At 39.2% G+C, this 17,973-nt stretch overlaps 1 protein-coding gene and 1 pseudogene across 4 annotated transcripts in view; both read right to left on the bottom strand.

Moving 5' to 3' along the window:
* Positions 1 to 16,978, bottom strand: part of TMEM144 (transmembrane protein 144) — a 60,622-nt gene extending 43,644 nt beyond the window's left edge. For all 4 annotated transcript variants that reach the window (XR_006380930.1, XR_006380931.1, XM_044224707.1 and 1 more), the window contains exons 1-5: positions 16,657 to 16,978; positions 11,798 to 11,969; positions 9,492 to 9,614; positions 7,033 to 7,132; positions 5,335 to 5,415 (exon numbers count right to left, since the gene is read on the bottom strand). Coding sequence is in view for 2 of the 4 variants with exons in the window: in XM_044224707.1 (XP_044080642.1) it covers positions 5,335 to 5,415; positions 7,033 to 7,132; positions 9,492 to 9,614; positions 11,798 to 11,906 (413 nt within the window). In the remaining 2 variants the exon portion in view is untranslated. The remainder of the gene's footprint in view (positions 1 to 5,334; positions 5,416 to 7,032; positions 7,133 to 9,491; positions 9,615 to 11,797; positions 11,970 to 16,656) is intronic.
* Positions 696 to 2,135, bottom strand: LOC122889508 (annotated as a pseudogene).
* Positions 16,979 to 17,973: the final 995 nt, after the last annotated feature.

The following is a 17,973-nucleotide window of genomic DNA, read 5'->3' as shown; positions in this document are numbered from 1 at the left end:
CTTTTCTAAATTAGTCCAAAGTGGCATTTTAGGAACTTAGTTCTAGGCTGCTGCAGTGACACCATGACAAACCAAAGTGCAGGGTAGGGTCTGGTTTTGTTTCAGTTTTCTTCTCAATATCCAATGCTCATGGATTAAGCTCTGGAACTGTTTGAGTTGTAAGGCAGATATCTGCACCCCTGCGACCCAGGAATAAACCCCATTTGATTGCGGTGAAAAATTTAATAATTATTAATTAATAAAAAATAATTAATAAATTAATAATTTAATGTACATTGAATTCAATTTGCTAGTATTTTATTAAAAGTGTTGCATCCATGTTCATTAGATATATTGGCCTCTTGTTTTCCTTTTCAGTGGGGTCTTTGCCTGGTTTTGGAATTAAGGTAATGCTGGCTTTGTAGAAGGAGTTTGTAAGTTTTCTTTCCATTTCTATTTTTTGGAATAGTTTGAGAAGAATAGGTATTAACTCTTCTTTAAATGTATGGTAGAATTCTCCAGGGAAGCCATCTGGCCTGGAGCTTTTATTTGTTAGGAGATTTTTGATTACTGATTCAATTTTTTTGCAGGTTATTAGTCTGTTCAAATTTTCTGTTTCTACCTGTTTCAGTTTTGGCAGTTTGTAAGTTTCTAGGAATTTGTCCATTTCTTCCAGGTTGCCCAGTCTGTTGCTGTATACATTTTCATAATATTCTCTTATATAATTGAACTGTTTGGATTCCATCACAGGTATGCTCCTTGGGTTGCATGCTGGAGGGTGAGACACGTTTTGCCAGACCCATGTCAACTACCTAGTAGTCATCAAGGTCAAAAAATTCATCATCTCCTCCTTGGTATTCCATTTTCTGGAAATCTACTTGGTACTGCAAGATAACCTTCAATTCTACCAAATCCCTTCACAAACTGAGATCCTTCTTGTGACTTATCTGTGACAATCCAATACAGCACCGGATTTTTTATAGTTGGTAGCAAACCATTCCAGCAGGGGTGTGCTCTCAATCAGCTCATGTTTTGTCTGTCTCTTTGTCTGTGAAACGAGATTTATCCTTTTCTTGCTCTGGAGTTAGATAATTTTTTCCTCTTTGTGCTTTGGCAATGAAGACTGTATCTCATTATATCCAGACTTTCATAGACTATTAGAATCTCTACAACTTCCATTTCTAAAGTCTTTAGTGTATCTTGAACTCCCAAACAGTACTTGCCTGTGTCCTGGCTGATTTCATCAAAATCTTCTCTTGAATGAATTTCACGTTGGAGAGGGCTTCAGTACATAATAGCTTGGTTGAATCTATTTTCACAACCATAGGAAATATCAACTAATTTTAAAACTTTTGATTGCAACCTCTGATCAAACATATCAGATTGATTTAGTTCAGTTTTAAAGTCAGCTGATTTAGCTAAAACCAGACCAGCCACATTCACTTTGTCCCCAGAAATAAGCTGCTGAACAGCAGTCTCAGCTACTTTCTGAACGTCACTTTTCCACTCTTAAAAGAGCAAAACACAAGGCTGATTGACTTCCTCTACCATGTTTCTTTGGGAGATCCACAGTGAATTTGTGCACGACTTCTCTTGTGTTTCCTTGGAGTGTGCCAAAAAGTGCACCACTACCATCTATTACAATGAAGCCAAATTTGCTGTCATCTAAAAGGAGCACTGTGAGAACCTCTGTATAGAATTTGTTGTCACACAAATACAATGATGTGTTAATTGGTTTGAAAGGTTCAAAGTCAATGTTGACTTTCTTTTCCTCTCCTTCTTCTGTTACAATTGTACCCCAGTAAACAACCAGGCCATTTGGAGGTACTTTGTTTAAAGCTTGTGTGTCTGTTGTACAGATGTAATGGCTCCCAGAACTAAAAGACATTTTACTTGGGACTTAATGTTAGATACAGTTCCAAACTCATCTGCTAACATTTTTGCAGCTGGTGGAGTCTGGTCTTTGGGAGGAATAATCAATGATATCATGCTTGTGCCATTGCTGTGGGCTGCTTCCAAGCTCCTGATGAGCTTCTTGATCTTCCAGACCTCCATGTTCCTGTTGGCAGCACTGAGGTCATCTGCTAGCTCTCCTCCCTAAAGGCTTAAGCCTTTAGGGTTGCTACTCCCTGGCAGTGGCTCTGAGATTTTTTTTTTTTTTTAAGATTTTTATTTATTTATTTGAGAGAAAGAGAACAAACAAGCAGGGTGAGAGGCAGAGAGGGAGGGAGAGAGAGAATCCCAAGCAGACTCCAAGCTGAGTGTAGAGCCTGACTAGGGGCCCTATCTCATGACCCTGAGATCATGACCCTGATATCATGATCTAAGCCAGAACCAGGAGTCAGATGCTTAACCAACTGAGCCCCTCAAGGGCTCCTAGATGTGAGATTTTTACAATCATATGCAGGTGAATTTATATTAAGGAACTGGGGGAAAGGAGGGAAAGAACCTGTGAAACATTAGGAAAAAAATGTTTACAGGATTAGATATAAGATGGGATATGAAAGGGAAAAAAACTCAAGATGACTAGGTTTTGAATTTGAGTAAGTATGGCTATTACATTCTATGAGACAGGGAACATAGGAAGAGGAACCAGTTGACAGGGAAGGGGAGAACAAGAAAAGTAATTCTGACTGGGAAATAATGAAGGTAGAGAGAAAAGAACTAATGGCTAGTGTCTGCAGACTGCCGACCATGTCCTGACCCAGCAGGGTTCTCTCTTCCACTGGTTATCTCACCTCAGGCTGGGGAGGAGGTGCCTGGGGGCATCTTGGTAGAGATGCGGAGTTTGACCCTAGTTAGACATAAGTCTGTGGCTCTGAAGAAAGGTAAGGGCTGGAAACAAAAACTGGTTTCCTTATACACAACTCTCCAGGAACAACAAGTTGAGAAAGAAATAGAGAGCAGACTCAAGGATAATCCAAAGCACTTTTTTTTTTTTAATTGGAAAATAAATTGGCTTTTTTATGAACTCTGACTCCTGGATCTTCATTTAAGTTTGTTTTAGAGAACACTGTTCTTGGTGTCTGCTTCACACCCACTCTTACATATTCTCTCCTGAACCATGGAGGCTAGAAAGCTGAAAACCATGACTTCCTAAACTCTATTAGCAGCTAAGTTTTGCCAACAGGAGGCATAAAAATAGGCTTAAAAGTTGGGAGAGACTGTTTTGTTTTGATGGTGGCTCCAGTAGTTTCAGCAGTGGTGGTAACTCTGGGCAGAGGCAGCTGGGCTGGCTGGAACATGGGCTCCAGGGCTTTGGGCAGAGCGCCCTTCCTCCTTTTGCACCACTGGGCCTTATCACAATTTTGTGAAAATTTTCCTGTGTGAAATGCTTTGCTGTTTAAAATACCTGGAGTTGGGGTGCCTGGGTGGTTCAGTCTGTTAAGTATCCGATTCTTGATTATGGCTCAGGTCATGATCTCAGGGTCATGAGACTGAGCCCCTCATGGGGCTCCATGCTAGGCGTGGAGCATGCTTAAGATTCTCTCTCCCTCTGCCAACCCCCTTCCCGAATAAAAGAAAAGAAAAGAAAAGAAAAGAAAAGAAAAGAAAAGAAAATACCTAGAGTGATTTTAGTTGTAGAAACTGAGTGATACCACATATAGGAAAAACGTAAGGCTAGAAACACTCTATCTCACCTATCCCTTTAAAAAGAATAGCAATAGGAGGTGACTAAACAAATGTGACCATATTCTAAGTTTCCTTCTACAGGCCATGAAACTCCAAGCTTATTCAATGAATGCCTTTTGAACTAACTGATTTAATGGAGTTAAAATAATGAAACAAAAGCTTCCAGAGGTCCTTTTGGTAAAGAAACCCAGAAGGGAGTTGGAATGCCCTACAGGAAGAGATAATCACATTTCTGTGCCACAGACTAAGCTCCAAACCAAACCGTATGATCTCCAAGTGCACTGACAGCTTACTACAGAGCTGAGTAACACACCCCCCAGGGGAAACCAGTAATTGAATATGAACTAGCTATTGATACAAATAATGATTACTATAATACAAATTACCCAAATTTTAGAGCGTTAGCCATCTACCTAGCAATATACAAAGCACTTAGCATATTTCTTTTCATTTCAACCTCAAAATATTTTATAAGGATGACACAATTATTTCCCTCACTTTAGCCCCAAATGAAGAAACTAAGACTTGGAGAAATTAAGTGACTTGCCCAAGGTCATACAGATAGAAGTGGGTAGAACATGAATAATTTGCGATTTTAGAGAATGGACACTTTCTAAAGAAAGAAGAAATATGGAGAAAAACAATGCCTGACAGACTGAGTAAATTGGCTTTAAATTACTATTAAGTCAAAACTAAGGCATGCTACATAACAATTTTGGGGTGTAAAAATTGTTTTTGGGAGAGCTATTCAAAGCTAGGATGCCATGTGAATTGTACAAAATACATAAAATTGCCTCTAACCAAAAATGTCAGGAATCTGCTTTTTTAGAATAATCTATGTTATTTCTTCTCCAATTGGCCTGGAACCACTCTCTTAGGCAACATTTCAATGACAAAGAGATTGTTCCTGAATGTGGCAGGGAAAAAGCCATCATTGCAGGAGGAAGAGAAATAGAGTGTTCTTTCCCTGAAGAATAAAAAAGTACTAAAATCTTTCCAGGCACGGCTATCCATTATGTGAAGCACTGACAGGGAATATAAATGGAGACTAGAAAGGAAAGGGGACTGAATTTAAGGTGACCTAATTCCTGCAGGAGTTTTATTGATTGAACACTGACCTATGGAGATTTAAAGTCATTTTCATCTTCATTCACATAGTGCATATGACTAGACACAGATGCATCCCAAAACACATATTTAAATGAATACATGTTTTCATATGTGAGAGAGTAGTTATCAGACTGGGATGAGCAGAGATGAAGTGACAGCAGGAATGTGGAAACGGTGGGCAAAGAGGAAGTGAGTAATGAGAGGAGATAAGAGGAGAGAATCAAGGACTATTCCAGGGGCACTGGGGAGACAGCATAACATTTATTTATAGAGTATAGTTGAGTTTACAAAATAACGTGCCTTTTTTGATTCTAATTTAGGAGCTATGTACTAAGATTTTTCTAAAGATCACAGATAAATGAAAATGAGCTTCAAAGCGGCTCAATGATTTTCCAGGGGTCTCAGAGCTTTTGAGAACTAAAGCTGGGGCTTGGGACCCAGAGCTGACACTTTTGTCCTCGAAAGCCAAATCTGTGAATATAAATGAAGAATCAGAGGGCAAATCATGGCACTTTTATGAAATGCAGGTTTAAAAAAATGTAAACACATTGGGATCTCTAAAAGGCGTTCTAAAGTTTTAGAAGAAGAGTTAAGTCCGAAACGACTGTGTACCTCACTACTGATAATCCAGCTCCGACGTAATTTAGCACCGGTTTTGATACTTCTTCTGCATCCATTCCAAACCAGCCAAACCTGGAGTTGAGAAAGCTGCATCAGCGTAGCTATTTTTGAAAATGTGTTCATCACAGTGTTCAAGAACATGGACTCAGGGTCAGATTCCTGGATTCAAATCCTACATCCCTCTCCTACTAACTGTGACTTGAACATCTCTTTGCAGCCTCAATTCCTCATGTTTAAAATGGGATACCTATAAGGTAGGTATAATTGTCATATATATCCCTTTCTTCTTATGAAGATATCTAAAATGAGTTAGTATACATAAAAGTTCTTGTGAGTGTCCTTTCTTATTAAGATTAAGGAAGAAGGAAAACAAAATACATTAGTGGCTAAGTGAATCCTAATTAATTGGCTGCAATTTTGTATGGTGTTTATTGAGACAGACGTTTAAGTAACTGCTTGGTTAAAGATCACAACGTTTTGGCATCACCTTTTTTTTTTTTTTTTTAATGCCTTGACATCAACTGTAGCATTTGTTACTAACAATTACTGTTGGCACTGTTGCCCATTCAGGGCAAGAATGAAAGAGGCAAGTAGAAGAAGCAAAAGAAAATAGCACCTGTAAGAAGCTGGTGGAAGAACGGGGAAAGGCCAGGAAAGAACAGATTGGAAGTTAATTTGTTTTATTATTACTGAGGTTGTTATAATGCTTTGAGAGGGAAGAGGAGCCTCCAAATTAAGGTAAGAGTGACACCCTCCTTTCTATTCCTTTTCCCAAACTCCACTTGAGTGTTAATTTGAATACCGAACAAGGGTAGCACAATCAAATAGAAGTTTCTATGATAATGGGGGGGGGTCTTCTATAGGTGCCCAGTGTAACAGGGTAGTTTCTGGCCATCTGTGGCTATGGAACACTTGATCTATGAGAAGTGCAGTGTGGAACTGAATATTTAATTTTATCAAATTTTAATTTAACTTGAAATATAAATGGACACCATGTGGCTTATGGTGACCCTGCTGGACCCCTCCAGAGCTGGGGCTGGCAGGGGCCAGAGAGTAGATATTTTAGGCTTTGTGGGCCAGATGATCTCTTGCAATTACTCAGCTCTGCCACTATAGTGTAAAAGCGGCCAGAGACAATATGAAATGGATGGGTTTGGTTGTGTTCCAAAAAACTTTATTTACAAAAGTGGCTGGGAAGGTGGGCCATAGTTTTTTGACCATAGCCCAGGCTCCAGAAGTAATATGTGCTTTAGAACTAGAAGACCTGGGTTTGAAGCCTTAGCTTATTCATTCCATGACATTCAGCAAGTTACTCAGTCTCTTTGTCTCTCAGCTCTCTTATAAGGTAGTGTTTACCTCATTTTTGTGAAAATGAGAGGAGAATGATGCATATAACATGTCCAAGAAATTGTCACACAATAAAAAAAGGAAAATACACTTCAGTTTCCCTCCTCTCTTCCTTCTTCTGTTCTGAGGAGCTAATTTTTTACTGTATCTTAACCAAATATTTAGATGGGATATTAGAATTTCAGGCAAATAATAATTAAAAGTAGCATATTTCATGTGTATGTCTTACCAGCTATAATCTCTGTGAGGATAATAACCAGGTTATTCCCCTCAGCTAGCCCAATCCCTAGGACTTGCCTTACATCAGTGTAGAGAATCTTAGTTGAAATTGCTTTGTGTTACCTTGAGCTTGCCCAGCCAGTTAAGGTATTAAATGATCCCCAGATTAAGATTCCAAGGCCTAAACCAATGGTTTTGATAATTGGGACAACAGTAATGTTCCCTGGAGATAAAACATACAGAAAAAAATGTTATTTCTAATACAAAAATAAATTTATAAATTGAATTAATTTTTTAAAAAAGATTTATTTATTTATTTGACAGAGGGAGAGATCACAAGTAGGCAGAGAGGCAGGCAGCGGGAGAGGGGGAAGCAAGCTCTCTGCTGAGCAGAGAGGCTATATCCCAGAACCCAGAGAACATGACCTGAGCCGAAGGCACTGAGCCACCCAGGTGCCCCAAATTGAATTAATTTTTAACTTCAGATGAAGTTTATGGGATTTGAAAAAATTTAGGAAACCACAAGCACAATTCCTCATTTTTTGAATAAAATAACTACACTTTTGGGCATTAAACTCAGGCTGATGATTGCTAAAAGAACTAGGCATAAAACAAAATCCTACAGGGGCACCTGGGTGGCTCAGTGGGTTAAGCCACTGCCTTTGGCTCGGGTCATGATCTCAGGGTCCTGGGATCGAGTCCCACATCGGGCTCTCTGCTCAGCAGGGAGCCTGCTTCCTCCTCTCTCTCTGCCTGCTTCTGCCTACTTGTGATCTCTCTCTGTCAAATAAATAAATAAAATCTTAAAAACAACAACAACAAAAACCAAAATCCTACAAAGAAAAATGATGAATTAGCTCTTTGCCTAATTACACCAGCACTCTTTATCCTTAACATAGGTCTCTATAACTTCTTGTAGAAAGTTATATGATAACTTTCAATGATAAATCAGTGGTGACTGTCCTCTTAGACTAGAACCAGAGCCAAAGACTAGAAGTCTTTGGCCCAATATGGTCCCAGACTATGCTCTCCCATGCTCACTGACATACCTTCTAGAGCCCTGTATTCAGGAAGGTCACTCAAGGCCAAATGCATGATTTTTTTTTTTTTTTCAAGAGTTCTTAACCACTCAGCAGTCTGGCCTCAGTCCTGCAATCTTCTCTTGAAAGATTTCCTCTGGTGGCTCCCAAGATGCCTTCATTTCCTGATTCCTTCTTGTCTCTCTCTGTCACAGGCTACTCTTTCTTGTCATACTGTCTGGATCTAGGTGCCCCCTAAATATTTCCCCTTGAACACATTTTTTCTCTTGCTATATAGCCTTCTTTGGACACTTGCCCTTTCAAGATTTCAGCTATCAATTAGAGACACATACTCCCAGTGCTATTGCTCTAGCCTGGACCTTCTCCACAGTTTTAGTGTCTGTTCCCAACAAGAGATCTCCAACCAGATGTCCCCCAGTGTGGGAACAACAGGAACTTCAGTCTCAAAAGGTCCCAAACTGAACTCATCATTTTTCTTTTTGGACACATACTTCTATTGTCATCACCTGTATCAATGATACCACCAGCCTCCTAATCACCTATGAAAAAATCCCTACATCATCATTGGCTGCTCCCTTTCCTCTACTCCCCATCTCCATTCCATTACTCTGACCTATAGCATCCACATCTGCAACACTTCTCAAATTACAACCCTCCCCACTGAATCCCAATAGAGCCTGCTGGGTAATTACAAATATTATAGTTGTTATAAAGAGCTGTTTGATACAGTGAGCTTTCTGTTTCTCTCTCCCCATTAGATGTGATAAACATAATTGTACCAAGGTATAAATGAGATATAATAATTTAAATTCCAGTGGAAATTTAAAAGTGAACTCTTTTGTCCTCCAACTCAGAAACTTCACTAAATCATTTAATTCTGCAAAGATTCAAATTTAGTGGGTACCCAATAAGCTTTTAATATTTTAAAATTTATTTGCTTTTAATCAAATTAACCTCAAAAAATCCTTGATACTTGGAAATCTTTTTGCTAAATAGAATAGAATTCTTCTGGGATATATTTATATTAATAGAAGAAAAACTGTCCTGACGGGCCAAAGGTATAAATTCCAGTTATATAATTTCAGATATTGATAAAGCAACAGAGGGAAGATTTTTGTTTGCCCCCCCCTTTTTTTTTTGCCAATGCTTTTGAAATGAAAATGTGTCTGCCTACTTTTAAGAACAAGTCTTAAATACTATATTAGTAGAGACTACTATTTAAAAAGAATATTTTCCAATTAACATAGAGAAAAGAAAGCCTGGAGCACTTAAACTAATATATGAGTTATGCTTGAACAGAAAGAGAGCAACTGAAACATTTTTGCCATAATTTTTATCAGAACTAAGAAAGAAATCATTAAGAGGAAAAAGTCAGAAAATATACCCAAAATATTTATTGAGCATCTGAATGAAATGAGTTTCTAGTATCTATGTCTAAGTATTATTCAGAATTGCTGTTTGTGCTATCTCTTTTTATTATGAACCAGAGTTATTTTGGTCATAGTTTTAAGTGATTACCAAATAAATTAAATCATGCATTACCTGTTGCCCAAATGCAGCCGCCAACCATTGCAAAAGGCCAAAATTTAGGGCAATGTAGTATCAGATTGACCACCACGGCAATCAACCATATGGCAGCACAAAGTACCCACTGGAGAAACATTCCTGGAAATAAAAGAAATCGGTTTCAGTGGTTCAAACTGATTTGAGTAAATTAACCCTTAGGGGTATCAAAGCAATATTACTAGAGGAATGGTCACCACTTACTGAATGCCTATGTACAGGTATTTTCTACACGTAATGTAATTTTTACAATTACTATGCATCATCGTTAACCCTAGTTTAAAGACGGAGAAAATGAATGTGAGATGAAGCAACGTGTCTCAACAGCTAACGGTTTGTAGAGCTGGAATTTAAACCTACTGTTTACTCCAGAGCTTGCCAAGGAAGTGCATTCCTGCTTAACATTCTTTCGTTTGTTTCACCTGTTAGACAAATCAAGAATTTTCTACCGAAGAGTTTTGGTAAGCCTAAATCTATATATTTTTATTCGAATGCCACACCTAGTGCCTTCTTTCACCAAAACACAGCATTAAGAACTTCAGAATAGCACAATGGTAATTTAGACCATTCGGGATCATTTATACCACCGTTGGGATAAAAACAAAGCCACTTATGGCCACAGGTAGACCCCTCACAGCTAGAGTTGAATGCCTGTCATGAGCCTGCCAGTCCAAACCTGAGAATTAGCATTCTGGGTTGGAGCACTCTCCTTTCTGTGCTCTGGGTTGCCATCTGCCAGGTAGCGGAAGATAGGAAGTCTAGCTGTAGCAGGCTTCTGTTCCCTCAAGGGTTTAGGGATTCATAGGTTAAAGAAATAGTCGATATAGGAAGAAATACTAGGGCAGGGATAACTCAGTGTAGCACTTCTGACTACCTGTGGAAGATTTTTGCCTATTTCAATTCAATCTCATGGTGGAGGAGAGAGAGAAAAAAAAAGTGGCTGTTAGCCTCTAGGGCAAAAAGGAAGATCACAGAGATAAAAGCAAACTTCATTTTACAAGTTCTTCATTTTACAATTCAGAACTGAGAACAGAAGAGCTGGTGAGACTTGCCCAGGATCACAGTTGTTGGGAGATACCTGAAAACCAGTTCCTCTACCCCTCGGTATAGATTTTGTTCTTCTTTTAGTAGTTTCCATTTCCATCCTAATCCCAAAGAAAAAGAGGAGAAAAGCTCTGGGGGAAAAGATTTGTAATTCTATTAAGTAGTAGCAAGACAAAAGGAACAGAGGTGATAAAGTAAGGGCTTCCCACCAGGTGTTCAGCATAACATCTGAATGTCTTCTTCTCCTGGCTATATATAGGCAGGTGGATTAAAAAACAAAAAACAAACAATAAACCTCCTGCTTCACTTTCCTGAAGTTCACATTACAGTCAGGTCAACTTTAACATGCCACGTGCATTCCTAAAAACAGTGCACTATGCAAAATCACATAATAAAAACCACAGTTTTTATGGGGAAAAGGGAACAACACTCAAAAAACATTTCATCAACAATGTGTTTAAAGAAAAAGACAGGAACCTAGTTAAAAAAAAAAAAAAGACAGGAACCCAATTAAAAAAAAAGTACAGTTTTACACTGGCTAAGTGGTTAAATTCACAGGTATTACAATAAATATGGAATCTCAACTTGAAAAAGACTTGAAGGTTGCTTATGGAAGTGGGCATCAGAAGTGAGGCAGTTTGGAGCTATTGTGAAGCTGGTGGATGGGGGGGATCCTAACACCAGATGTGAACAGGTGTGGTACTGAGGGAGCCTTGGAATGTTGAGGGGTGTGTGAGCAAGCACATCTCATGCTTTCCTATGTACCTTTATTCTTCTGGGTGCCATTTTCTGTGCTCACCTAGTGTTGTATCAGAATCAAAATGGCACATAAGCACAAAATCCATGTTGTGCTCAAACTGTTCTCTATTATATGAAATGTGTTTGCAATTTGTGTTTTCAAAACAAGTGTATATTGGTAGAACTGACTAACTTTCTTCTTCTGTAAACACAATAGATAAGGCTAAAAGTCTTTCCTGATAGTCACTCTCCCAGCTTTACCATGAAACATAACCTTAAGACTAATCTATACTGACTAAATCTCAGAAAAAATAAAATGAGCATTATCGAAGGATTTATTCATAAGTTCTATTCATGTGGTGCCAGGTGGAAGAAAATCTGTAGTCATCATTAAAAACAAACAAACAAACAAACAAACAAAAAAACACACAAAAAAACCACCAAAAAAGAGAACTTCACATTTATACATAATTTAAAGTTAACTATGAAGGAAGAATAATTACCATCACCAGTATCGTATTTTTTAAGTGGTACAAAGTTTGAGCCAAACAAAAGGACAGCTACAGAAGAGGACACAAAACCAACGGTCAGGTCTGTTCCGTTACTGCTCATGGTTCCAGTACTGCCTGGGAGTGAGCTGATTCACTTCGCACTTGATGTCCTTTTCAAGAGCTTCTGAAATAAAATAAAAATAAAACCAGTAAGAAGTTGTGAGACGATGAATAAATTGTGATTACTATGTGATATTTATTGAGCTTTTCAAAAAATAATGCTAAAATTCCTTCTTCCAGATTAAAAAGTTAGGACACTATGAAATTATGTATTGTGTTCATACTCCATGTTCATTTGTTTTTTTCTTTTATTTTACCAACAAACAGTTTTTGATCATTAAACTACAATTAAAAAAAAAAAACTTTGTCTTCAGAGCTTGAAAATCTAACTTCTTCCAAAATCTGGAGACAATTTTTTTTTTTTTTTTTAAAGAGTCATTCACTGATTTGAGAAAAAAAGAGAGAGTGGGGATGAGGGGGAGAGGAGAGAGAGAGAGAGAATCCTTAAGCAGCCTCCCCACGGAGCTCAGAGCCCAACTCAGAGCTTCATCCCAGGACCCCAAGATCATAAACTGAGCTGAAACCAATAGCTGGATGCTTAACAAACTGAGCCAACCAGGCACTTCTGCAGATAATTCTTATTATATTATAAGAAAATTATCTTGTGTACATGGACTGGCATAATGAAAAGATTTGTGGTGGACCAGGACTCAATTTACTTCAAACGGTTGTTGTGACAATTAAAAATGAAATGACAATTAATGACAATTAAAAATGTGAAGATGTTCAGAACTTACAGTCTGGGGAGCCTGGGCTGCTCAGTTGTTTAAGCATCTGACTTTTGATTTCCGCTGAAGTCATGATCTCAGGGTTATGAGATCGAGTCCCATTTGGTGCTCTGCCTTAGGCATGGATCCTGTCTGAAATTCTCCTTCTGCCCCTGCCCCTCTTTTTTATATAAATATATAAAAAAAGAACTATCAGTGCTTCAAAAGCCAAAACTTTTTAAAAATTTCAGACAGGAGATTAAGGGTTGTGGGAGGCCATGGTAAGCCTTGAGATGAGGACCAAACCAGGTCCTGACTTGTGCCTCCTTTAAAGGCTGAATAGCCGAACAAAAGGCTTAGGTCGATAAAGTTGAGTAGCATTAAGAAAGGGTCTGTGCTATGTGTTGTGCGCTCTCCTCCGTGACTTACCACACGCTTTCTAGTCAGATAGAGACGATTTGGCTGGGGTCAGAAATTCTTGGCTGGTCCTTGCTGTCCCTGCACGGGCTATAGACTACACCACTGTAAGACTGTGCTGTGCTTACACAAACTATGTCTTGAGTGGCCTTGAAGTCAGTACATCTGGCGCTAGAGGGTCTGCTATTGTTGCTTGGGAAATAGATCATGGGAAAGCTTGAAGGATTTTCTGTGCATGTTGCAAACACTTTAGTAATCAGCTAAAAATACTTTCTTATGATTGTTTCTGTTAGCTATATAATGCCTCACAGTCTTGAATAAAATTGGCACTATTGGACATCCTCCTTGGTGTTCCTCCTGCCCCCATCTCTTTGTCTCTTAATTTCTTTTCACCATCCTCTTACCCTCCCGTTCCTGGTCAATTTGTTGTGCCAGCTGCGACAGAGGGCACGTGTAGATTGTGTTGCTGCTATAGATTCAGGGATTACGTACAGACAAAGGCACTGTCCTCATCGGTAGTACCCTCATGGTGTGTATTAGTTGAAGTAGGTCATAAAACCTTATATCTTTTTGACTTAAAAAGAAAAATAACTAAACAGATAAAAGAATCCTTTAAAGATATCTTCAAGAATTTCTTAAATCTCTTCAAGGTTTAGGTCCTTGAGGTATCCCTTCAGGAACCTCCTAAACTCTTTTTTTTTTTTTTTTTAACATTTTTTCTTTAAAGATTTTATTTGTCAGAGAGAGAGAGAGAGAGAGAGCGCGAGGGAGCGCACAAGCAGGGGGAGTGGCAGGCAAAGGAAAAACAGGCTCCCTGCTGAGCAAGGAGCCTGATGCCGAACTTGATCCCAGGCCACCCTGAGCCACCTAGGGATCCCTATCCTAGGCTCCTAAGGATAGAGAATAAACTGAGGGTTGATGGAGGGAGGGGGGTGGGGGGTGGGCTAAATGGGCGATGGTTAAGGAGGATACTTGTGATGAGCACTGGGTGTTATATGTAAGTGATGAATTACTAAATTCTACTCCTGAAGTCAATATTACAATATATGTCAATTAACTAGAATTTAAATAAAAATTTGGAAGGAAAAAAAAAAGGAATCTCCTAAAATACAAGAACGACAGTGGTATGGGGCACAATACTATCACCTGGTCAGCAGAACAATGTAAGGCAGCTAACCATCTGTGCAATCTGGTAGCCACTAGCCACATGTGGCTAACTAAATTTTCATTAAAATTAGGTAAAAAAAAAAAAAATCAGTTCCTTAGCCAAGCTAATTAATATGAAATGCTTGATAGTCACATATAGCCAGTAGTTATCTGAACAATGCAGGTGATAGAATATTTCCGACATTAGAGGAAGTTCTATTGGAGAGCCCTGCTAAGCTTATCAAAAAGTTCTGGTTCCCTTTGAAGAAAATGATCCAAACCACAAATAGCCAAGAATCAGACATTCTTCATAACATTAGAAAAGGCTATTGAATATAATTTACTCTTTCAGTTGTATAATCTACCTGAGGAAAAAATAACACAAATGAGTCATTTTATCATAGGAGGTAATCAGAATCTTCCCACAATATCATTTTGAAATCATTTTTTGTGCACTGACTTTTTGGTTCACTTCATCTCCTTAAGCCCTTTGGAATGGAAGATAATCAATCCAGTCTTTTTTTCCCCTCCAAATTTAAAGTTATGATGACTTCTTGGGGTATGTGTTGAATAAAGTATACCTGAAATCAGCTTTCCTTGCTGTTTTATTTTACAATGATATTTACCATAAAGGTATTTTAGGGCACCTGGGTGGCTCAGTCAGTTACACGTCTGACCTTGATGTAAGTTCAGATCATGATATCGGGATCCTGGGATTGAGCCATGCATTGGGCTCTATGCTCAGTGGGGAGTCTGCTTGAGATGCTCTGTCTTCCTCTGTCCCTCCCTGCACCCCCCTCCATGCTCCTGCTGGTGTACTCTCTCTCTCTCTCAAATAAACAAATAAATCTTATTATTATTTTTTTTTAAGAATTTTATTTTTTTGACAGAGATCACAAGTAGGCAGAGAGGCAGGCAGAGAGAGAGGAGTAAGCAGGCTCCCTGCTGAGCAGAGAGCCCGATGCGGGGCTCGATCCCAGGACCCTGGGACCATGACCTGAACCAAAGGCAGAGGCTTTAACCCACTGAGCCACCCAGGCGCCCCAACAAATAAATCTTAAAAAAATAAAGGTGTTTCATTTTTCCATGTATTGTTCCTTATGTGTTCTTGCAGAGAATATTAAATATAGAACTGCCTATGACATATATCCTTTGGCATTATTAAGGATAATTTAACTGAAAACAGAGATAACTTCAAAATTACTCAATAAATCTTAGTAAGAAAAATATCTATTTGAAATTGTATGTGGTTTCTTAAAACAAACCAAAACAAATGCTGGAAAGACAATATCTTCCTTGGGGACGTAACTGAGGAAGAGGCCCTGAGACATACTGAAACGCTGACATGATAACACTACTTCAATAAAAAATAATACTCTTATTGTTAGACACAAGTCAGGTTTAGCCCTGCAATGGCTTACATGGAATATCGCTCAAGGTTCAAGCAGGTGTACTGCTGCTAAAATATCAGGACCATAATAGCTCAGAGGAACTGGAGTTACCTGGGAAGGATATCACGGGACTAAGAAGACACATGATTTGGTGATAGCTAAGAAATTAGTTTTTTTCCATTTAAATTAAAATAAGCAAAGTGAAACAAAACCTCTATAAACACAAACTGATAAGAGAATGCCTAACTTTCAGAAGTGGCAAATTATTTAAGTGAAAAGATGGCTTTATTAAAGACCATTGACAGTCCTCTTAGATTTCATTGCTATTGCAGTAATAATTTGAAGAGCTAATCCGAGTGCATGAACTGCATTTTGACTGCTGAGTGAACACTATCAATATTAAAGTTATATCCTGCAAAGAACTGAAATTTATTGCATACAGCTCCAGTACATTTCAGAAAGCAAGTGACCTAATTTCAATGTGGGCTGGCAAGTTGGCAATACGCACCATCGTTAAGGAAGAATCTACCTTCCTAAATCAATAAAATTTATATGCAAAAGTGAAGCAATATCACTTTTAGCACATAACTCCCAATTCTTTTTAGTGCAGACTTGTTAACAAGTCTCAAACCACTTAACTAAGAGTTTTTAAGTGCTTGCCTTCAAGTGTCCTCTGATATTTTAGTCATTCATTTTTATTTTTGTACTTCTATTTCATTTATTTGTAAATGTTTTTCCTCTCAATTTTCCCTAAGTTTTCTCAATTTACACTTCTATGTAGACCTTTTTTTGTTAGGACTTGGCACGTTCTAATCAATAATGCTTCTTCTACTGCAACTAAGATTTCAGTTTTAGTTTCATGTTGATTTCCTCAACTCTCCTGGCAAGATCTGCCCACATCCTCGGCAAAATTCTCAGTGCTTGAACATAATTGTTCTGAGCTTTGATCTTTCTTTTTTTCTTTTTTATTCTGAGCTTTGATTTTTTTTTTTTTTCTTTTTTCTTTTTAATCATCAGCGCATTCTGAAAACTCAGGAGACGCTCCACTGCAAAGCTACCGGGTTCCTTGGAGTCCGTTGCTCGTACTCACTGTGCTCGGGGCTGGCGCAGAAGCTCCCTCCAGCTCAGCACCCTCTCCGTTGTCTCCCCTGCGCCGCGGCGGAGCCCGCACCCGCCTATTCCCCAGCAGCTGGGACAGCCCCGCCGGCCTTTACTTCCTGCCGGGACAAATTATCTATGACTGGGCGGGAGAAGGGCGGGCTCTAGCACCTAAGACCCAGAGGTCTGTGGCCTCCGCGCGACCCGGCTGCCCCGCCAGCCATTATTTCCTGCGGGGACAATTAGGGCACAGCGCCTGGAGAAGGAGAGAGCACTGCAATAAAGGAGACGTGGAGGCCGCCCAGGGCTGCAGGTTGAGAAACACCTTCTCCAACTGCTGCTCGGTCTTGTGACTCACGTGACCCTGAGGCGGTGTCCTCCGCCCTGTGTGGATCAACCAGCAAACTAGAAAAGCTTTTGTGTATTTTAAGAGATAATCCTTCAGGGAGCTCTGTGCGAGTCACCCACTAAAGGTGACAGAGTTAGGTGGTATTTGTACTAATTATGAATGAAACAAAGGGCCAAGGAATTTCATACAATCATAAAAGACTGCCTAAAGCTGAATTTGTTATCACCATCAAGAAATCCTTCTGAATCACTAATGTCAGTAACATCTCTGGGGCATCACAAGATTTCACTCGTAATCACTGATCATTTCTAAATGCACACAGACCGGTTTTTCTGTGTATTTATCTAATAGGTACTGAGTACCATGTGAGAACATACGTTCTAGGCCTCTGAAACTTGATTGTACATGATGATCACTGAAGAGGTTTTCTGCTTTAGTGTTTTTTTTTTTTTTTAAGGTTTTATTTATTTGACAGTCAGAGATCACAAGTAGGCAGAGAGGCAGGCAGAGAGAGGAGGAAGGAGGCTCCCCGCTAAGCCGAGAGCCCTATGCGGGCCTTGATCCCAGGACCCTGGGATGCGGGGCTTGATCCCAGGACCCTGGTATCATGACCTGAGCCAAAGGCAGAGGCTTTAACCCACTGAGCCATCCAGGAGCCCCTGCTTTATTTAGTTTTTTTAAATACTAATACCTGGACCCCACAGCAGATCAGCTGAAATAGAATCTCTGGGAATGTGGCTTAGGAATCATTTTCTCCTCCAGATGATTCTAATGTGTAGCCAGTCTTGAGAATCACATTCTAGATCAACAGTCAAATTTTATTGGTGGGAAGAATTACCTGGAGAAGGAGTTAAAATACTGATTCCTGACATTTCAATTTCGATTTTGAGAAACATTGCTCTAGTCCTCTACGGTCAGGGATGTAGCCATTAACTGCATATGGCTATTTGAATTCAAATT

The sequence above is a fragment of the Neovison vison genome, chromosome 11, assembly GCF_020171115.1.
Source record: "Neovison vison isolate M4711 chromosome 11, ASM_NN_V1, whole genome shotgun sequence".
Taxonomy (NCBI): Eukaryota; Metazoa; Chordata; class Mammalia; order Carnivora; family Mustelidae; genus Neogale; species Neogale vison.
This window is presented reverse-complemented; position numbering and strand designations above follow the sequence as displayed.